The sequence below is a fragment of the Macaca mulatta genome, chromosome 3, assembly GCF_049350105.2.
Source record: "Macaca mulatta isolate MMU2019108-1 chromosome 3, T2T-MMU8v2.0, whole genome shotgun sequence".
Taxonomy (NCBI): domain Eukaryota; kingdom Metazoa; phylum Chordata; class Mammalia; order Primates; family Cercopithecidae; genus Macaca; species Macaca mulatta.
In genome coordinates, this window is record NC_133408.1 from 50,812,441 (window position 1) to 50,834,646 (window position 22,206).

Genomic DNA, 22,206 nt, shown 5'->3' on the forward strand with positions numbered 1-22,206 from the left:
TGAGTTGGCTTTGCTGAGGCTGGGTTTTGGTAAAACAGCCATGTTCTCTCCCCTTGAGACCTGGGCATTTGGGAGATGGCTTAACGGGCAAGGTATCTTTGCACTCTGACTTAACTAACCACTGGGAATGTTTCTGTGTTCGTTAAGTAAAAATTGATTGAATGCTTGCTTCTCATAATACATGGTGAAAAGAGAAGATGTACTCAGAAGATTAGAACATCTCCACCGTTAAGGACCTCACAATGTAGTGGAGGAGACTGACCTGCACTCAGCTCACTTGGTAGAATCGGATGAGTGCCTGGGAGGTGAAAGCAGTGTTGTGGGTGTGCTTAATGAAGGCATGATTAATTCTAGCTGGGAGGTTCAAGGAAGGCTTCCTGGAATAGGCGGCATTTGAACTGAGCCTGGAAGTTTGAATAAAATTTCTATCGGTAGAAGCTGGGCGTAGGCTCAGGAGGAAGACATTGCAGGAAGAGGGAACTGTGTGAGGGAGACATGGAGGCCAAAGTACTGCTGACTTAGAAGGGGAAGAAACTGATAGCATTGAGCAGGATACTGAGCAAGCTTCACCCACCTTTTTTGTGTCTTCTTACAGATATTACACTGTGGGGCATGGAGCTGGGTCTTCTGAGCATGCGGAGAGGAGAGCTGGCCAGGTTTCTGTTCAAACCGAACTACGCCTATGGAACTTTGGGCTGCCCTCCCTTAATCCCCCCAAACACCACTGTCCTGTTCGAGATTGAGCTGCTTGACTTCCTAGACTCTGCTGAGTCGGACAAGTTTTGTGCTCTCTCGGCTGTAAGTTCCAGAGCACAGATGTCAGCACTTTACAGAGAGACGAATGGGTTGCTGTTTTTGGTAATTCTTCCAGATAGCCTGCCCTGCTGCTGATTGTCCGCTCCAGGGTCCCCCCGCGGCGCCTGGGCGGTGGTGGCGGAGTTCCTCTGCTTCCTAGTCTGTGTTTGTCTTAGTAATAGCTCTCATGTGTAGATAAATGCGCTGGGGCGAGGTAAGGCTGTGAGTTTAAGGATTTGTGGTTTGAACTGATTTCCCGGTCACCCTTTGCCTAGTTCTCCCTGTGAGACAGCACTTGCTTTTCATCATTGTTTGATTTCCAGCAAGGCAGGCATTGGTAGCTCATAACTAGGGTGACTGGATAATTGATTGTCCAGCCCAGCACAGGTGAGAGTAAAAGGGGCTATTCACTGGAGGGGTTACCCATGACGTCGGGTTTAAACTGAGACAGTCCCAGGCAAACTGGAATGTATGACCACTGTTCTTACCACTTAAGTCTTGCCTCCTCTTTGTAGCCTTTCACTTAACCCTGTCCCTTAGATGCAGGGCTTCTGACCCCGTCAGCAGTCACAGGCACTGTCTTTATCATGCCATCTCACACTGACTCTATCTGTGGCCTTAGAGGTCCTTCCCAGGTTTTGTATCTTCACGTGGTATCTCTCCTGCTAAATTGTCAGCACTCCAAGTGAGGGAGCTCACCCTTTTTTCATCCTTCCAAGATTAGAGTTTCTTGCAGATGCCTGGTCCCACCTGTGGTGTACTGGTTTAGGATCTGTGGGGGTGGGGCCGGGACCAAAGAGGCTCTATGGGTGACTCTGAAGATGGCCAGGGTAGAGCATCACGACCATAAAGACCACCAGGGCCCTGAGCAAACCAAGACCTGTTCGATGCTTGGTGGCCAAATAGTGGTTTTGAGCACTGACTTCTGTGCTTGGCAAGCTCCATCAGTTTCTAATTCCATGGGAGACTGCTTCCTCAGAGAACATCGGGGGAAGACTGAAGAAGTAGACTTCCTTCTGGCTCTAGTGTGTAAAATGGGACCGGTTATAACACCTGTGTGGCTTCTGTCAGATTCAGAAGTGACTCCAACAGAGAAGGCTGTAAACAGAAGTACATGATCTGAAAAAGAAGAGCTCACAGCTGTAGTAACACTTCTTTCTTTCAATTACTTTTTTTTTTTTTTTTTAATGGAGATGTGTTCTCACTGTGTTGCCCAGGCTGGTCTCGAACTCCTGGGCTCACGTGTACTAACACTTTGCTTGTGGTGTTACGGCTTTTGGGTTTCCCTGCTGAGTATTCCTGTCTCTGGTCCTCAGGAGCAGCAAGACCAATATCCACTTCAGAAGGTCCTTAAAGTGGCAGCTACAGAACGGGAGTTTGGCAATTACCTTTTCCGCCAGAATCGTTTCTGTGATGCCAAAGTGAGATATAAAAGGGTAAGAATGATTTAAAAGTTAAGTGTAAGTTTAGATCCTGAAAACTTCCTTGTTTAAAAAACACAGACTTTTTTTTTTTTTTTTTTTTTTTTTTTGAGACAGTCTTACTCTGTCGCCCAGGTTGGAGTGCAGTGGCACAATCTCGGCTCACTGCAACCTCCACCTCCCGGGTTCACACCATTCTCCTGCCTCAGCCTCCCGAGTCGCTGGGACTACAGGTGCCCGCCAGCTAATTTTTTAATATTTTTAGTAGAGATGGGGTTTCACTGTGTTAGCCACGATGGTCTCGATCTCCTGACCTCATGATCCACCCGCCTCGGCCTCCCAAAGTGCTGGGATTACAGGCGTGAGCCACCGCGCCCGGCAAAAAAACAGATTTTTGTCTTTCTCCTTACTTTCCATGAGCAGCCATTAAGAAAAACCTCATTTTAAAAAACCCTCATGCCAGGCCAAGGCGGGTGGATCACCTGAGGTCAGGAGTTTGAGACCAGCCTGGCCAACATGGCGAAAACCCATCTCTACCCAAATATAAAAATTAGCCGAGTGTGGTGGTGGGTGCTTGTAATCCCAGCTACTTGGGAGGCTGAGGCAGGAGAATTGCTTGAACCTGGGAGATGGAGGTTGCGGTGAGCCAAGACAGCATAATTGCACTCCAGCCTGGGGAACAAGAGTGAAACTCCATCTCAAAAAAAAAAAAAAGGTCTTGTTAGTTCTGAGCTCAAAGCTAACAACAACAACACAATCTTATTACCACTTAGGTTCCTGTTCCTTTCTACGTGACCTGTGTTTTTTCCTCTGTAGAGATGAAGATCATTTGTTCCGGCGTTCCTAAATTTTATAGTGATGTGCCTCTGTGTGTATGTATTTTAAAATTTGTGTTGAGCCCATGGTGTATCTTTCCATTCAGGAAACTTTTCCTCCACTCTGGGAAACTTTCTTGAGTTACTTCTTTGGTACTTTACTCTTGTTCCCTCTGCCGTCTTTTTCTGGAACTCCTATTATCAGACCTCCTGCACTGAGCTTCTGGCTGTCCCTACCCCCGCAAACTAGTTTCCAACTTTTCTCCTGTTTGTGTCATTGTCTGGAAGCTTTCCTTGACTTTTGGCCACCTCTTCTGATGCATTTTTCATTTAAAATTGGGGGGCCAGGCACAGTGGCTCACACCTATAAGTCCAGCACTTTGGGAGTCCCAGCTGGGAGGATGGCTTGAAGCCAGGAGTTAAAGATCAGTCTGGGCACCATGGCAAGATCCCATCTCCACAAAAAATAAATTTTAGGAATTGAAGGGCTCTTTGTTCTTCCCCCGCCCCCCAGCATTCTGTTCTTGTTTCATGCATGTATTATTTTATATATTTAGACTGTTGATTATAATGTAATCTCATTCTTTTTCTGTTTGGTTTTTCTACATATTGGGGACTGTGTCCTTTTGCACTAAGTTTGTCAATGACCTAAAGATGGTTTATTTCTCACTTGTGTAAAAGGCTAGAGTAGAGGCATGCAAGCCAGGGCCAGTTGGTGACTCTGCTCCAGACATTTTCAGATACCCAGTTCTCATTTCTAGGGTGGGACTCTGGCCTTGTAGTCCAGGATGAGGGTCTCTGAGTTCTAGCAGCAGAAGGAAAGAAAGGCTGGGGACATGTACGGCTCTATTAAGGAAGGTTCTTGTCATATGACACTTCTACTGAATTATGTTTTCCAGAACCTGTTCTCCAGGCCTTGCCTAGCTGCAAAGAAGGCTAGCAAATATCTATATTCTGGTTGTATGTATTCCTGGCCAAAAAAAAAAAAGTCCTATTACTATGAAGGAAGGGAGAGCAGCTGCTGGGAGACAGGAGGCCCCCTCTTTCACGGAGGCTTTCCTCAAATGGCTGGTGATCTTTGACCACTAAGATTTAAAAGAGACATCACAGAGCTGATTGGGAACTCCAGGTACTTGGTGGGGCAGTGTGGTAAAAGAGAGATTGCACACGTCAGAGTACGTAGGTGTTTTCTCAGGGTCCATTGAGTCCTCCTCTTTCTGCCCCGTGTACATGCCGAGGGACCAGCATTCTGGGAGCTGAGCAGGGCTGCAGGACAGAGGTTCTCACTGTCTGGTATTGAGATTCCCTTTCATAGCCCCATTACCAGTATACTTACCTTCCTTCCATCTGCTCCAGCCTGCCCCCAAGTCAAGGGCCTCATTGGTTCCATTTTCCCAGAAAGTAGACCTCGTGATTCCTGAGGCCATCTGGACACATAGGGGCAATGAGGGTGGGGGGAACATTTTACCTGACCTCCTTTTTTCAGCCCCACCAGATAGCTCTAATTCCTGGTTCCATCGGTTCCCAGGTCTTTCCAGGTTCTGAGGGGCAGACCAGTCCCTTTTGCATTGGCACCGCTCTGCGAAGTCATCACACTGCCACCCACCCTGACCCCTTGGGTTTATTGGTCCTTTTCCTGTCCTTTGCTTATGTTGGAGTACTACCTGTCTTAGTCCCTTAGGGATGGAGCAAGTAGGGATGTGTGTGGAGCCTGCCTTGCTGAGCTAGAGGTTTTGCATGTCTTTTCCTAGTGCAAAGTTTCTCAGTCTGTGGAGCAGCAGACTGACATTGTCAGCACCACTGTGTCTCCACCTTTTGCTCAGCATTTTCTGGGTCACACAAGAAGTATTGGGGTTCCTGCTTTCAAGGGATTTGAATCTAGGGAGATAAAATGCAGTTCCAACAGCTAACCAATATCTGTGGTCTGAATGTTTGTGTCTCCCCAAAATGTGTATGTTAAAACCTAATCATCTATGTGATATTAGGAGGTGGGGCCTTTGGAAGGTGATGAGGTCATGAGGATGAAACGCTCACGAATGGAGTTAGTGGCCTTATAAAAGAGGTCCCTGAGAGCTGTCTTGTCCCTTCCACCATAAACTCTCGGCACGAAGAAAGATGAGCTAAGGTACAGAAGTGATCAGAACCTATTCAGGCCACAGTTGGTAGATTCCTAGTCAGAAATATAGGTTACATCTAAGGAATCATAGGAGGCGGCCACATTCAGGAAGACATTCAAATATGCGTGGGTGGATTTGGACTTGATGAAGTGGATGGCAGGGAACCACTGAGGAAGAGTGTGTTGATCAAAGTCATGTTCAGGGAAGAGGTAGTAGTTGTGCTGGAGCTCGTGAAAACTCAAAATTTCAATTGTAAAATTTTCAGGAGTTTTGTGCCCTGGTTAATGTCACTTTGGTAGCTTGAAATTAGCTCTGGTAGAAATATTTACAGCACAGGAATAGGCAAATGCTACAAAGCAGGGCTCCGCCTCCCCCCGAGAGCTGGCTATTAAACACGTACCATCATACCACTGTGTGCAGGACATGTCAAATGACAAACTTCATTTTAATGAGGATCTATTTCATGTTAGGCACTGTGCTGGGTGTGCTGTGCCTAAACCTGTTAACGGGATCCAGGAATGTGTTAAAGCAGTTGTGAATTGTGCAAATACAAGAAAAAACTCTGAAAGTACTTCCACAAAATGGATGGTTAGACTTGATGAAGTTGTATATGTAAGAGATCAAGGAAACGGAAGAAGGGAATTACTTGAAGCTTCCTGGTATGAGAAAAAACTTTAAACCAAGGAATAACTGGGAAATGAATAAATGAATGTGTTACTTTCAATTTTGATCACTCATGGGAATGAGCAGGTAAGCGGGCCTGTAGAAAACTGTTTCCGGGTGACAACTTGCTTCACGATTTCATTTGGGTATGAGAGCAGGGTTCAGGCGTGAGGTTCCAGCTTGTGATGTGAACAGGACCCGAATCCATTCTGTAGGTGTGGAGACAGTTGATGGGAACTTGCCTGGTGAATGCCCAGAGTTTAGAGATGGAAGAGAAGACCAAGGAAGGCTCATGACTTTTTGCCTGTGCTGCCATCTCCTGACACATTTTCCAGTTCTGTTTTTTGTTTTTGTTTTTTTTGTTTTTTGGTTTTTTTTTTTTGGTTTTGTTTTGTTTTGAGACAGAGTCATGCTCTGTCTCCCAGCCTGGAGTGTATTGGCGCCATCTCAGCTCACTACAACCTCCGCATCCCGGGTTTAAGCGATTCTCCTGCCTCAGCCTCCAAAGTAGCTGGGATTACAGGCACTCGCCACCACGCCCAGCTCATTTTTTGTATTTTTAGTAGAGACGGGGTTTCCATGTTGGCCGGGCTGATCTTGAACTCCTGACCTCAGATGATCTGCCCACCTCGGTCTCCCAAAGTGCTGTGATTCCAGGTGTGAGCCCCCCGCCCCTGGCCTTCCAATTCTTCCATTCTACTTGCACCTTCCAAATGGAGTCCCAGGGAGTGCAGGGTCTGCCTTCACCCATTTTTATTGTTTTACTATTTTTTTGTTGAGATATGATTCACATACCATAAAATGTGTGCTTTTAAAGTATCCAATTCAGTGGTTTTTAGTATATTCACAAAGTTGTGCAGCCATCACCACTATCTAATTCTGGAACATTTTCCTCACCCCGAAATGAAACTCACAATTCTTTGGCCCCAGATAGCCTCTGTTCTCCTTTGTTTCTATGGATTTGCCTATTCGGGATATTTTGTGTAACTATAATTGTCAAATATGTGTCATTTTGTGGCTGGCGTCTTTCACTTAGCATGTCTTTGAGGTTCATCCATGTTGTAGCATGTACAAACCTCATTCTTTTTTGTGTTTTTTTTTTTTTATGAGACAGAGTCTCTGTCGCCCACGCTGGAGTGCAATGGCATGATCTCAGCTCACTGCAACCTCCACTTCCTGGATTCAAACGATTCTCCTGCCTCAGTCTCCCAAGTAGCTGGGATTACAGGCACCCACCACCACACCTGGCTAATTTTTGTATTTTTAGTAGAGACGGGTTGTCACCATGTTGGCCAGGCTGGTCTTGAACTTCTGACCTCAGATGATCCGCTACCTTGGCCTCCCAAAGTGCTGGGATTCCAGGCATGAGCCACCGCGCCCGGTCCCTCGTTCTTTTGTAAGGCTGCTTTTCCGTTGGATGGCTCTGCTGCTCTTTGTCCATTCATCAGTTGGACACGTGGGTTGTTTTCACTTCGTGACTATTATGACTGATGCAGTGAGCATTTATGTACAAGTTCTCATGTGAACGCATGTTTTCAGTTTTCTCGGGTATGTGCTAGAGTGCCATTGCTGGATCGTGTGGGAACTGTCAAAGATTTTTGAGGAACTGCCAAACTTTCCTACAACAGCTGCACCATTACATTCCCACCAGTAATGTGCGAAGCTTCCAATTTCTCCACATCTTCACCAATACTTACTTTATATTTTTAAAGTGAGGCGTCCTAGCGGGGGTGAAGTGGTGTCTCACTGTGGTTTTGATTTCCATTTCCCTGATGACTAATGACATTGGACATATTTTCATGCATTTATAATGACTATTTGTCTGTCTTTGGAAAAATGTCTATTCAGAGTCTATGCGTATCAGAAAATTGGGTCATTTGTCTTTATACTGAGGAGTAAATGTTGTTGATGTGCTCTGGATACTAGACCCTCAACAAATATAGGATTTGCAAATGCTCTATGATGTTCTGTGGGCTGTCTCTTCACTTCCTTGGTAGTGTCCTTTGAAACACAGAAGTTTTATATTTTGATGAAGTCTAATTCTTTGGTTATTTGTGCTTTTGGTGTGTTACCTAAGAAACCGTTTTCTAATCCAGGGTCACAAAAAGTTACACCTATGTGTTCTTCTAAAGTCTGATAGTTTTTTTTTAAAGAAATATGAAATGCTTCATGAATTTGCATGTCATCTTTGCCCAGGGGCCATGCCGATCTTCTCCCTGTCTTTCCAGTTTTTAGTATACGTGCTGCCGAATCGAGTGCAGAGTCTTAGAGTGTTAACTTCTCCTTTTAGGGCTGTGCTTCACTTCAGTTAATTTTTACATGTAGTGTGAGGTAAACATTCTTTTGCATGTTGATAGCCTCTTGTCCCAGCACTATTTGTTGAAAAGACAGTTATTTTCTCCCATTGAATGGTCTGGACACCCTTATTGAAAATCAGTTGGCCGGGCGCGGTGGCTCAAGCCTGTAATCCCAGCACTTTGGGAGGCCGAGACGGGCGGATCACGAGGTCAGGAGATCGAGACCATCCTGGCTAACACGGTGAAACCCCGTCTCTACTAAAAAATACAAAAAACTAGCCGGGCGAGGTGGCGGGCGCCTGTAGTCCCAGCTACTCGGGAGGCTGAGGCAGGAGAATGGTCTAAACCCGGGAGGCGGAGCTTGCAGTGAGCTGAGATCCGGCCACTGCACCCCAGCCTGGGCGACAGAGCAAGACCCTGTCTCAAAAAAAAAAAAGAAAATCAGTTGACTATAGATATATAAATCTATTTCTGGACTCTGTGTTCGATTTCATTGATCTACATGTCTGTCCTTATGCTAGTGCTACACTGCCTTAATTACTGTGGCTTTAGGAAGTTTCGTTTTTTTGTTTATTTTTTTCTTTTAGTAAGTTTTGAAATTGGGAAATATGAGTTCTCCAGCTTTGTTCTTTCTCAAAAGTATTTTGGCTATTCGGGGTCCCTTGAATGTCCATATGATTTTTTTTTTTTTTTTTTTTTTTTTTTGGAGATGGAGTCTCGCACTGTCACCTAGGCTGAAGTGCAGTGGTATGATCTCGGTTCACCACAACCTCCGCCTCCCATGTTCAAGTGATTCTCCTGCCTCAGCCTCCCATGTAGCTGGAATTACAGGCACCTGCCACCACACCCAGATAATTTTGTATTTTTAGTAGAGATGGGGTTTCACCATGTTGGCCAGGTGGGTCTCAAACTCCCAACCTCAGGTGATCTGCCCGCCTCGGCCTTCCAAATGCTGGGATTGTAAAGGCGTGAGCCACCACACCTGGCCACCGTATGAATTATCTAATCAACTTGTCTGTGTCTACAAAAAAGGATGTTGAAATTTTGGTAGGGTTGCATGAATATGTTGACCAGTTGGGGAAATATTACCATCTTAATATTAAGTCTTCCAATTAATGAACATGAGATGTTTTTCCATTTTATTTGAATCATCTTTAATTTCTTTTTTTTTTTTTTTTTTTTTGAGATGGAGTCTCACTCTGTAACCCAGGCTGGAGTGCAGTGGCGCCATCTCAGCTCACTGCAAGCTCCGCCTCCCGAGTTCACGCCATTCTCTTGCCTCAGCCTCCCAAGTAGCTGGGAATACAGGTGCGCACCACCATGCCAGGTGGTGCGCACCACCATGCCAGGTGGTGCGCACCACCATGCCAGGTGGTGCGCACCACCATGCCAGGTGGTGCGCACCACCATGCCAGGTGGTGCGCACCACCATGCCAGGTGGTGCGCACCACCATGCCAGGTGGTGCGCACCACCATGCCAGGTGGTGCGCACCACCATGCCAGGTGGTGCGCACCTGTAGTCCCAGATACTCGGAAGGCGGAGGTTGCAGTGAACTGAGATCACTCCAGCTTGGCGACACCACTGCACCCAGCTAATTTTTTGTATTTTTAGTAGAGACGGGGTTTCACCATGGTCTCGATCTCCTGAACTCGTGATCAGCCTGCCTTGGCCTCACAAAGTGCTGGAATTATAGGCGTGAGCCACTGCGCCTGGCCATCTTTAATTTCTTTCAACAACATTTTGTAGTTTTCAGTGTGCAAGTGTATCATTTGTTTTAAGTTTATTGCTACTTATGGTATTCTTTTTGAAGCTATTGTAAATGGAGTTGTTTTCTTAATTTCATTTTTGGGTTGTTCGTTGCTAGAGCATAGAAATATACCTGACTTTTGGCAGGGTGTGGTGGCTCACACCTGTAATCCCAGCACTTTGGGAGGCTGAGGTGGGCGGATCAGAAGGTCAGGAGATCAAGACCATCCTGGCCAAAATGGTGAAACCCCATCTCTACTAAAATATGAAAAAATTAGCTAGGCATGGTGGTGCGCACCTGTAGTCCCAGCTACTCGGAAGGCGGAGGTTGCTGTGAACTGAGATCACTCCAGCTCAGCGACAGAACAAGACACCGTCTCAAAAAAAAAAAAGAAAAAAGAAATGTACCTGACTTTTTAGGTTGATCTTGTGTCTTACAACCTATAACAGCCAGTTTTTAGCTCTGATAGTTTTTGTGTGTGGATTGGTTAGGGTTTTGCAGGTAAGGCTGTTACTCCTCTTAACCGTCTGCCTTGCCTCTGCACAGGCCTTGTTGCTTCTGCGCCGGCGATCAGCACCCTCTGAAGCGCAGCACCTGGTGGAGGCCGCCAAGCTTCCTGTTCTCCTGAACCTGTCCTTTACATACCTGAAGCTAGACCGACCCACCATAGCCCTGCGCTATGGAGAGCAGGCTTTGATCATTGACCAAAAGAATGCCAAGGCCCTCTTCAGGTGTGGACAGGTGAGTGGGAAGCCAGTGACTTGGGAATAAACACACAGAAAAAGGTAATAGGAGTGCTCAACTCAGCTACTGCATAAATGCTGTCTTTTTTTTTTTTTTTTTTTTTTTTGAGACAGAGTTTTGCTCTTGTCGCCTAGGCTGGAGTACAGTGGTGCAAATTCGGCTCGCTGCAACCTCCACCTCCTGGGCTCAAGCAATTTTCCTGCCTCAGCCTTTCAAGTAGCTGGGATTACAGGCGTGCACCATCATGCCCAGCTAATTTTTGTATTTTTAGTAGAGATGGGATTTTGCCATGTTGGTCAGGCTGATCTTAAACTCCTGACCTCAGTTGATCCGCCCACCTTGTCCTCCCAAAGTTCTGGAATTACAGGCGTGAGCCACTGCACCCAGCCAGATGCTGTCTTTTCTAACTGTGCTTTTAAAGTTCTCTCCTTGGAACAGGCTTGTCTTCTCCTGACTGAGTATCAAAAGGCCCGGGATTTTCTAGTTCGAGCCCAGAGGGAGCAACCCTTCAATCACGACATCAATAACGAGCTGAAGAAACTGGCTAGGTGAGCTGTGTTTGCAGGAGCATGAAGAGAGGAGATGGGTGGGGTTGCGACTCTGGTCTGTCCACCTGGGTAAAGGATGGTCTGGCGGTGTTGCCCAGAGTGTTAGGAGGCAGCCCCCTCTGCAGCTGGGTTTCTGAAGTGCTTAGCAGTGCGCTGCACTAGCAGTTCCCAGCAAGCAGGTGGGACAGACTGCCAAACTATACATCTCCATCATCGCCCACCTTTCTGTTTCCCCTACTGCAAATAAGCACCCCCTATAGAGGCGGGAGGGTGTAACTTTTTCTTTTTTTTTTTTTTTTATGAGATGGAGTCCCTCTGTGACCCAGGCTAGAGTGCAATGGCCCGATCTTGGCTCACTGCAACCTCCGCCTCCCGAGTTCAAGTGATTCTCCTGTCTCAGCCTCCCAAGTAGCTGGGATTACAGGCGTATACCACCACGCCTGGCTAATTTTTTTTGTATTTTTAGTTGAGACAGGGTTTCACCACGTTGACCAGGCTGGTCTCAAACTCCTGACCTCAGGTGATCCCCCCACCTCGTCCTTCCAAAGTGCTGGGATTACAGTCACGAGCTACCGCAACCAGCCCTGATGTCACTTAAAAAGAGTCTTCTGGTGTGCTCTTCCCTGCGTGCTCCACCAAGAACCACTGCTCCTAACCAAGTGCAGAAAGGCTCCTCGTAGGTCCTCGTGCAACCAGAAACAGGCCTTTCGGGTCTGACTCATACCCGTAGATTGACCTCCTTGTTATCCACATGACTAAGCACACCAGTCTTTTCGTGATGTAATTTTTTCTCATTATAGAAGTTTTGTGTTCATTGTAGAAACCCTTGAAAATATCTATGTATAAAGAGGAGTCCCCCATAACTCCATCACTTGGTAATAGGTACATGGCTTTTAAGGTATATGTTCTGTAATGGTGAAATTCTCTACTTGTCTTAATATTAAACATTCAGTCCAGATTGCTAGTTAAATCTTGCTTGGCATCAGTGTCTCAGATGTGAGTATCTCTTAGGTTACATTTCAAGCCTTTTAGGACTTGCCAGCAATTTCCTTTCTGGTATTTAAAAGTATCCTGTCAGATCTGGTCATTATTTAGTGAGAAAATCAGGAGAGGTTAGAGGCTGCTGAGGGTGTGGGGTCTCTTGGTGAGACTCAGCCTGGAGCCTCATGGCCAGAGGCACCTGCCCTTCAAGGCGGCCGTCCTTTCCAATTACGGGCTTTTTGTCCAGGGGCTTGGCTCCTTGGCCAGCTGTGGGAGCTTTCCCTGCCTCCCCACTTCTCCAGCTTACTTCCATCCTTCCCGATTCAGTTTGAGTCCTGATGAATTTTCAGTGTTTCTGGATGTGAGTGGAAAATTCCGGCCACCAGATGTCACCTCCTCCAAACACAGACCTTCTCTAATGAGTGTGTATTTCCCTCTCCAGCGATTACAGGGACTACGTGGATAAAGAGAAAGAAATGTGGCACCGCATGTTCGCGCGCTGTGGCGATGGTTCTACAGCAGGAGAAAGCTGAAGGTAATCAAAGGGCTGGGGTGGCACACAGGCTTCAGGATGGAGAAGCGTGCTGCTCTCCTCCGCCCAGGGTGAATGGTGGCTGTCTGCGGCTGAGGCTGGACGAGGGGTAGACAAGTTCCTTGCTCTAGCAAACAACACAACGGTAGTGCAGGATGCACGTGCTGCATGCCTGCCTTCCCCGTGAGAATAAAGTTCGCCCAGACCTTCGGGTTAAATGTATAGGTTCAGGGGGCCTTGCGCTATTTGTTTGTTTGTTTGTTTGTTTGTTTGTTTGAGGCAGAGTCTCACTCTGTTGCCCAGGCTGGAGTGCAGTGGAGCTCACTACAACCTCCACCTCCCAGGTTCAAGTGATTCTTCTGCCTCAGCCGCCTGAGGAGCCGGGATTACAGCTATGAGCCACGGTGCTCAGCCTAAATTTATTTTTTTAAAAAACTTTGTTGACCGGGCGCGGTGGCTCACGCCTGTAATCCCAGCACTTTGGGAGGCCGAGGCGGGCAGATCATGAGGTCAGGAGATCGAGATCATCCTGGCTAACATGGTGAAACCCCATCTCTACTAAAAATACAAAAAATTAGCCGGGCATGGTGGCGGGTGCCTGTAGTCCCAGTGACTCGTGAGGCTGAGGCAGGAGAATGGAGTAAACACGGGAGGCAGAGCTTGCAGTGAGCCGAGATCACGCCACTGCACTCCAGCCTGGGCGACAGAGCAAGACTGTTTCAAAAAAAAAAAAAAAAAAACCAAACTTTTTTTTCCATGTTTTATGTGAAACTCTCTTGCAGTTGCTTGTAACATGAGACTATGAGTAGAGTCATGAATGTGATGGTTGATAGAGCTGGGCTTTGACGTGTCAAGCTTCTCTTCATCTTCTTTCTCCTGAGAACTCGAAAGCCTCCAACTTGACTGTGTCTCTAACACATTACTAAAGCAGACAAGATCTGGGTGTCGCAGGGTAGGGATGGGCTTTGGCTCTTAAATTCTGCTAGAGTTAGAGATTTGAAGATGCTGAAAGCAACAGGGAGCGGCATATAACATTCCTCTCGAGCACACACCTAGTAATTTTGCAGGCACGGGGCGGGAGTTCCCAAGTGCATGAGATAACCCTCCAGTCTGAACCCTCCAGTCTGGTCTACTATTTAATAAAATTAATGGAAACAAAATCACCTGCCTGAAACACCTGCTTAGCTGCACAGATAACTCTGCTCTCTCCTGAGAGAAGTTAAACAAGGAACAACAAGAAAACAGCTGCTGAACGGGTTCATGGTGATAAATCTCTCCTTTGTTGCTTCCTCCATCTCCCTACAAAAGGGGCTTGAGAGGAGGAGGCAGTGAAAAGGCCTATTCATCCCCAGCATTTTCACAGAGGTCCATAAACTGCTATCTGCACTTTCAGATGCGCCCATCAGCATCACAGGTAAACGTTGCCTTCGTCACTGATGCTGGCCCTGTGAACCCCGGCCTTCAGGTCTTTCAGGGGCCTTTGGAGTACATATTTGCAGGTCTTCAGAACTGCTATGTGAGCCAGAGGACTTCCCTTGTTTGGCCACTTCTAGTATCGAGTAAAGATGAAGGGCAGTGACTGTTTGCCAAACATTTTGGACTGTGACCCCACAAGTCCCATCATGAATGAAGACCCAGCTCTGCCAGGGTCCATCCCAGACCCTGCTTGGGCAGCCCAGCTGGGCAACAGTTTTCCTCTGCATCATGTTTACCTCCCAGCCTTTTCAGTCTGTAGCACTGGAGGCTGCTGATCTTTAGATGGTGTCCTACATATTTCCAACTTGAGCATTTGTCTTACTATCAGCAATGACTGTATTTGTGTTTGAAAGTAGCCACCGGCCGGGCGCGGTGGCTCAAGCCTGTAATCCCAGCACTTTGGGAGCCCGAGACGGGCGGATCACGAGGTCAGGAGATCGAGACCATCGTGGCTAACACGGTGAAACCCCGTCTCTACTAAAAAAATACAAAAAACTAGCCGGGCGAGGTGGCGGGCGCCTGTAGTCCCAACTACTTGGGAGGCTGAGGCAGGAGAATGGCGTGAACCCGTGAGGCGGAGCTTGCAGTGAGCTGAGATCCGGCCACTGCACTCCAGCCCGGGCGGCAGAGACTCCGTCTCAAAAAAAAAAAAAAAAAAAAAAAAAAAAAAAAAAGTAGCCACCACGGTCATATTGCTACTGCTGTCACAATTGTGATAAGTTTTAGCTTTTGTGTCCTTGCTCTCCCTGCTCCCCTTTTTTTCTGTAGTATTTGTGGCGTAGTCATTTAAAAGAAGCTAAAAATCCAGTCATCTTGACAACCTAGCTGTCACTAACCAGGACAATTTTTTTTTTCTTTTAGAAGGGTCTCCCTCTTGTCACCCAGGCTGGAGTACAGTGGTGCAATCTCGGCTCACTGCAGCCTCTGCCTCCCAGATTCAAGTGATCCTTCTGCCTCAGCCTCCTGAGTAGCTGGGACTACAGGTGTGCGCCACCACGCCTGGCTAAGTTTTGTATTTTTAGTAGAGACGGGGTTTCACCATATTGGTCAGGCTGGTCCTGACCTCAGGTGATCCTCCCGCCTTGGCCTTCCAAAGTGCTGGAATTACAGGCGTGGGCCACTGCACCTGGACAATTTTAACTTTTTCTTTTCATCTTAGATGTTAGATACCACTGACTTATAAGATTACTTCCGGTGGAATGAGTGTTCTCTTAATTATTGATTATGTGCTCTAAGCCTTTGACTATAGTAGACAGCATGCCTTTTCCATCTTTGCATTTTCTAGCATCTGAAGCCTGGTGCACGATTGGTGCTCAGGAATGTTGGTTGGACTAAATGTGAAATAACCGAAGCAGTAGACCAGCCTCTAATGAAAATCCTTCAGGCTGGGTCTGGGATTGGCTGTCAGATCCTTGGTATTGCCAGGGACAGAAACCCATCTTTAGCATCAGCCAGAAGAGAAAAAGAAAAAAATTTGCAGAAGGGGGTCCTGGGAGTGGCTCACAGAGTTGAGGAGGAGTTTGGCAGTCCTTGGGCAGGCAGCAACCAGGCAGCTCTGAGGGCCTTAGGGATTCAGTCTCCCCTCAGCTTTGTTTCCTCCCTCCTTAGGGAGTGCCCATGCATCCCTTTCTGCAGCCTCCTCCCTAATGGAGTGAGAGTTCTATACCCCATGCCTCCCTCCTCTTCCTGCCCCAACCATAACTCCAGTTTGAAAGATCCTGGGCAGGACTCCGGCCTGGTTGAGGATATGTAGAACCCATGAATCGGAGTTTGTGTTTTGTCCTTCCTATCCTGACATGCTGGTATCTGAGGCCCTTGTGATCATTTTACTATGTCTGGAAAGGAGCTGTAAAGGGAGCTCTATAGCTATATTCAACCATTTAAATGGTTAACATACAACAGGTAAAATTTGTTCTGCGGTTTCCAAAGGTCAGGACCAGTAAGCCAACACAATAGGAAGACAGAATCTGGCCTGATAAGAGATTTACCAGTCAAATGTCCTACCATGAGTTCTCCCACCATGGAGTACACAGTAGAAGGGGCCACTTTTGACTGCTTTTGGGGAATGGCCTTGGGGAAACATCTGTTCCTGGGCCGCTCCACTGTGTTCCACAGGGCTGTGAGGCATCTCGGGAGCTGGTGCAGTCCCTGTTAGGGTCTCTCCGAGCAGAACTGGAGGGCCTGAGAGGTGGGTGAAGGGAGAAAGTAGATCACCTTCGTGTCCTTTTTTACCATCAGGCAATTGCAGACCTTCAAGGCAGAGGTAGCAGCTCCCATCCCCAAGGCATGCAGCAGAGATGAAATATGACATCTTATACTTAGCATCAAAAACACCACCCAAGGAAAGGAAGTAGCAAGAGAGGCCTTGTTCAAGAGCAGGTGAAGATTTTGTTGCCTGCTGGTCCCAAACACACCAAATGCAAGGAATGGCTGCCAAAGGAAACAGCATTCCGAATGGGGGAAAGCCATGCCTGCCCTGCCCCGTGTGGCCCGCCTTCCTCACTGTCTCCAGCCATCCCTGTGGGGAGCTGACTGTTGGGGGGCACTCTAGATGCTGTGTGGCATATAGAGAGAGGTCCAGTACCACTTCTGCAGCCCTGACCTGCAGGGATTGGGAGTCTAAACAGGGACAACAAGACAAGTCCCTTAAATGACAGTGTTCAAGAGTGGGCTGTAGGGGGGCGCCCCTGATCAGAGAGAGGCTTTGCTGAGCCAGGCCTGGGGGATGGACCCAAGGGGCCCTGGGAGGGAGTTGTGAGAGCTTCTGATATCGTCCCTTCATTTGGGGCCTCCTTGGAACGTGGGTGGCATTCTGTAGGGCATTATAGAGGAGGGGAAGACCTAGCCAGAGCTGAGCTGCTCTGAGGGGCTGAAGGGGCAGCGTGGGGACACATTTAAAGTGGCAGGTCCATCAGGTGGCAGGTGTCTGAGTGAGAGGTGATGGCAGCCTGGAGGTGAACCTACTGGCAAGAGAGGAAAGGTTGCAGGAGCATGCGGCCTCCCATCTGGAACCGACAGTAGGGTTCTCATGTGAAGAGTTCTCATGACAAACCAGAGCTTACCTGAGGGAGCATGACCATAGTGCCCGAGGGTCTGAAGGTGCCCTAACCGAAGTCACTGATTGTGGAGGAGGGCAGCTTTAGTGATGTGTCAGCCATCTGCTAACAGAGGTGGGTGGGCAGGGGCCAGAACCAGGAGTCCAGGGCTGGTCCCCATGTACCAGGAGTGACTGGGAAAGCTCCATCGGGGCGGCCAGAACTTGAGGGAGTCTTGGGTTACCTGGCAGGAGCAGGGGTGCAGGGTGAGGTGAGCACCCACATGGTCAGTTTGCCTAGGCGTGGCTGTCATTCTTTTGCTCTTGGTTTATCATAACATTTTTCTTCTAGGTAGTATCACCTAGCATTTATTACTTTTTTCTTAGTGTATTTTTATTAATTTTGGTCAAAATTTTTATTAATCATATTTTAAATGCCAGGTATTCTTCTACATGTTTTACATGTGTTAATATTTTAATGTAAGATCTGCATAATGTAGATATGACCCCATTTTACAGTTGGATTAGGCATGAAAATGCCATGTCATTGCCAAGGTTGCAGAGCTCCTAAGTGATAGAGCTGGAGCCAAATGCTGCATATACACAGGGACCCCGATTTGAATTTCAGTTTCTTCTGGAGAGGCTTCCACAGGGCTCAGTACTATGGTTCTTTTGCCATTTCTTGATTTATGTTTTGGATATTTATCTGTTGACTTCCTGCTATAATATAACTCTTTCCTCTCTTACGTTACTACTTGTAGATCCTCTATTACATTATTGTAACAAAAATAATATACTCAATACTGATGTTCTTGGCTTCATATAGCTAAAGACAGTATCTCCTGTGCTCCACTTTGTTTGTTTTTATTTTTGAGACAAAGTCTCGCTCTGTCACCCAGCCTGGGGTGCAGTGGCACGATCATAGCTCACTGCAGCCTCAACCTCCCAGGCTCAAGCAATTCTCCCTCCCCAACCTCCTGAGCACCTGGGACCACAGGCACGTGCCACCATGTCCAGCTAATTTTTTATTTTTTGTTGCAACAGGGTCTCACCATGTTGCCCAGGCTGGTCTGGAACTCCTGGGCTCAAGTGATCCTCCCTTCTTGGCATTCCAGAGTACTGAGATTACAAGCGTGAGCCACAGTACCCAGACATATCTGTTTATTCTTGATTCATCTAAAATTCCATAGTAGCATGTCCAGGCACTTCCTGTTGCTCAAGTCCTTTAGATAGGTCCCTTACTTCTAGAGGCTTAAGCTTGTAAGAGCTGAGAAATTCCTGTGTACTATTTCTTTAATCGTGTCTTCCTCTTTATTCCCTGGCATCTTGTTCCAGGACACCTATTGTTTGGAAGTTGGACCTTCTTCAGGGATCTTCTATTCTGTCTCCTTAAAATCTTTTTTTCTCCCTTGCGAAATGTACTTAATTTTCCAACTCTTCCATTTCGATTTCAGCAATCAAATTTTTGAATCTAAGAGCTCTTCTCAGATCTTTTTCATAATAGTACACTTTTCTTCCCTTCTTTGAAAAAAATCTCAAAGTTACATAACTAAAGAGAAGAATATTAAGATTCCCCCATGTGCTCAACCTCCGGCTTTAACAATTACCAACATAAAGCCAAGGTTTCCTTCTATGACTCCACCCACGTCCTCCCTGTATAGCGGGGAAGCCTATTTCCTTCTATACTCTCATTCACAACACTCAGGACTTCCAGAACCTTTCACTTCTGACACCAGACATTTCCAACCAATTCTGAAAGCAGCTCAGTGTCCTCCATTTCAGCTACATTACACTGAGAGCAGCTCAGTGTCCTACATTACAGCTCTGATACTTGACCTGGACTTAGTGCATACTCCACAGGTTAAGGGCTCAGTTCCACAAGACTGACCCCATTTCAGACTCCAGTCACAATTCCAGGTTGTCACCTGTGCTTCTTACTAACTGGATATATATATCAGAAGTTCTCACACCTGTTCCTTTGGGTTGAGTCATCTGGAATGGTGCTCAGAACTCAGAAACACCTACTCATAGTCACTAGTTTATTACAGAAGCTTTTAAAAGGATACAAATGGACCAGACATGATGGCTCAAACCTGTAATCCCAGCATTTCAGGAGAACAAGGTGGGCAGATCGCTTGAGGTCAGGAGTTCAAGACCAGCCTGGACAACATGGTGAATGAAACTCCTTCTCTACCAAAAATACAAAAATCACCTGGATGTGGTGGTGTGTGCCAGTGGTCCCAGCTACTTGGGAGGCTAAGGCAGGAGGATTGCTGGAGCCTGGAAAGTCAAGGCTGCAGTGAACCTAGATTGTGCCGCTGTACTCCAGTCTAGGTGACAGAGTGAGACCCTGTCTCAAAAAAAAAAAAAAGGGTGGCCGGGCAGGGTGGCTCACGCCTGTAATCCCAGCACTTTGGGAGGCCGAGGTGGGTGGATCCTGAGGTCAGGAGTTCAAGACCAGCTGGACCAACATGGAGAAACCCCATCTCTACTAAAAATACAAAATTAGCCAGGTGTGGTGGCGCATGCCTATAATCCCAGTTACTCGGGAGGCTGAGGCAGGAGAATCGCTTGAACCCAGGAGGTGGAGGTTGCAGTGAGCCGAGATCACACCATTGCACTCCAGCCTGGGTAACAAGAGCAAAACTCCATCTCAATAAACAAATAAAAAGGCCAGGTGCAGTGGCTCCCACCTGTAATCCCTTACTTTGGGAGGCCAGGGTGGGCAGATCATGAGGTCAGGAGATCGAGACCATCCTGGCCAACATGGTGAAACCCCGTGTCTAAAATAAAAAAAAAAAAAAAAAAAAAAGGCCAGGCGTGGTGGTGCACGTCTGTAGCCCCAGCTACTTGGGAGAATAGCCCCAGCTACTTGAGGCGGGAGAATCTCTTGAACCCAGGAGGTGGAAGTTGCAATTGCAGTGAGATCGCACCACTGCATGCCAGCCTGGCAACAGAGCAAGACTCCATCTCAAAAAAAAAAGATACCGATGAGCCAGATGGGGTGGCGCACAGGGCATGATGTGAGGGAAGGGATGTGCCAGCACCCACCGGTGTTCTGCAGCCCGGAAGCTCTCCAAACCTTCTTTCTGACACAGAAATGGTTAGCCATTGGTGATTGCCAATTGAAGGTTGCTTCAGCCCTTCCCTAGTCCCATGCTTGGTTCCCTGGCAGCCAGCCCCCTTTCTGAGGTTGTCCAAGAATCCCCAGCTACCAGTCATTAGCATACAAAGAAACACCCATCGTTTCAGAGATTCTGGGGGTTTTAGGAACTGTGTGCCAGGAAAGGGATAGAGACCAAATATATATTTCTGACTATGTCACAGTCCACCCCCTGCTGTCCGGCCACAGACTCCTTAACAGCATGATGATGTGCAGCTTAAGAGGTACTGGCATATTACTAGAATCCCATGTCGCCATGAATGAAGAGTCCAGTCCATCGTCATGTGGGCCCAGAGTGGAAGCGTCGTCCCATGTTTGTAGTGCTTTCTCATGTCTGTAAACCCACTTAACTTTCCCGACATTCTTGTGAGGAAGAAATGATTGCCTCAGATTGGGGAAGGAGTAAAGCTTAGTGAATCAGGGCCTTTCCCTGAGGAGGCCTCTGCGTATATAAATAACTGAGCGTTTTCATTGGATTTGAAATGTTAAGCCCCAGATGATGCCTGAAGCCTTAAACATATTCAGCTGCTTTATTCAGGTGGCGCATGACCCCAGGGTGGCCGTGCACTTTTATCCTTCTCTCAGATGTTGAGGAAATTCCCCCTCCTTTGCTTCTTCTGTTGAAGAGAAGCTGAAGCCTTTGGGCTGTAGAGGATTGAGCCCTACTACTTGGCCAGCCCTGGGGAAAGAGGATCTTAACAGACTAAAAACAATGTTTTCTGGAAAGTCAGAGCAGCTCCCAGGAGGCCCCAGTGGAAGTAAAGGCCAGGTTGTGGAGAGTACACTCTGGTCTGTTGAGATTCCGGGGTTTGGTCCTGGCTCAGAGGTGGCCTGAAGTGAGCCCCAGAGCAGTGGGCCCTCAGCCCGGTGCCAGCGCCAAGGCCACAGGAGGCCTCTGGGGCCCGGGATTCCCTGGTTCCAAAATAGCCTTCCTGTGACCCGGCTGCCCTGCTCAGTTGCCAGGAAACCCCAGGAGCAGATCATCATCTCTCACAGTATGTGACTGGATCTAGGCAGGGAATCTATTTGATCCCCTTCTTCCCAAAGAGATTAAGAACTATCCAGTATTGAGTCTCTCAGAGTTACTTCGTGCATCCAGTGAGACACTTCTGAGTCCTGAATAAAGACTTGTTTAAATATATTTTTATAATTAATTTTTTCTTTTTCTTTTTTCCTTTTTTTTTTTTTTTTTTTTTTTTTTTTTGATGGAGTCTCGCTCTGTCACCCGGGCTGGAGTACAGTGGCATGACCTCAGCTCACTGCAACCTTCGCCACAGGCATGCACCACCACACCCAGCTAATTTTTGTAGTTTTAGTAGAGACAGGGTTTCACTATATTGGCCAGGCTGGTCTCGAACTCCTAACCTCAGGTGATTCATCGGCCTCAGCCTCCCAAAGTGGTGGGATTACAGGTGTGAGTCACTGCACCTGGTGATTTTTGTAATTAATTTTTTCCCTATGCCTCTACTTTTTTTTTTTCCTCCTCAAAATGGCGTTGCATTTTCTGCAGGGCATCTGGGCCAAGAAGGCATTCTCTTGTTGTCAGATGAAGGCCGTGCCGTGTTCCAGGCAAACTGTGTGACCTGGGCTCTTGATCTTCTGCGTATCTGTGAAATGCCTTTTCTCCCAGCTCTGGAGGTGTCCCTGAAGTCATCCCTTTGTTGTGTGGCTATAAATACCTCGACTTCGGTGGCTGCCTTTTCATCATACCCCTTCCTGGGAAGGCATTTCCCATGGAAGGGTTGCTTTGGCCCTTCGTTCCCTCTCCACATCCTCTCTTGGCAGCTGAGATGGGCCTAAACCCTGCTTCCTGCTAAGATTTACTGTTGTGGATTCTGTGTTCTTTGCGGATGAGGTATGAATGAGAGCTGC

At 47.3% G+C, this 22,206-nt stretch overlaps 1 protein-coding gene and 1 non-coding gene across 6 annotated transcripts in view; one reads left to right on the forward strand and one right to left on the reverse strand.

The window, feature by feature from the left end:
* The window catches only part of FKBP6 (FKBP prolyl isomerase family member 6 (inactive)), a 30,827-nt gene that overhangs the window by 1,415 nt on the left and 7,206 nt on the right, over window positions 1-22,206 (forward strand). For 4 of the 5 annotated variants that reach the window (XM_015133315.3, XM_077996543.1, XM_015133313.3 and 1 more), the window contains 5 exons: window positions 596-798; window positions 2,112-2,231; window positions 10,403-10,597; window positions 11,039-11,148; window positions 12,572-12,664. In XM_015133315.3, coding sequence (XP_014988801.2) covers window positions 596-798; window positions 2,112-2,231; window positions 10,403-10,597; window positions 11,039-11,148; window positions 12,572-12,662 — 719 coding nt within the window. In that variant the 3' untranslated portion in view covers window positions 12,663-12,664. The remainder of the gene's footprint in view (window positions 1-595; window positions 799-2,111; window positions 2,232-10,402; window positions 10,598-11,038; window positions 11,149-12,571; window positions 12,665-22,206) is intronic. The other variant, XM_028845678.2, reaches the window with a different exon arrangement.
* LOC114677182 (U6 spliceosomal RNA) lies at window positions 7,963-8,070 on the reverse strand. The gene has a single exon (XR_003728486.1). It is a non-coding gene; the product is annotated as a U6 spliceosomal RNA (small nuclear RNA).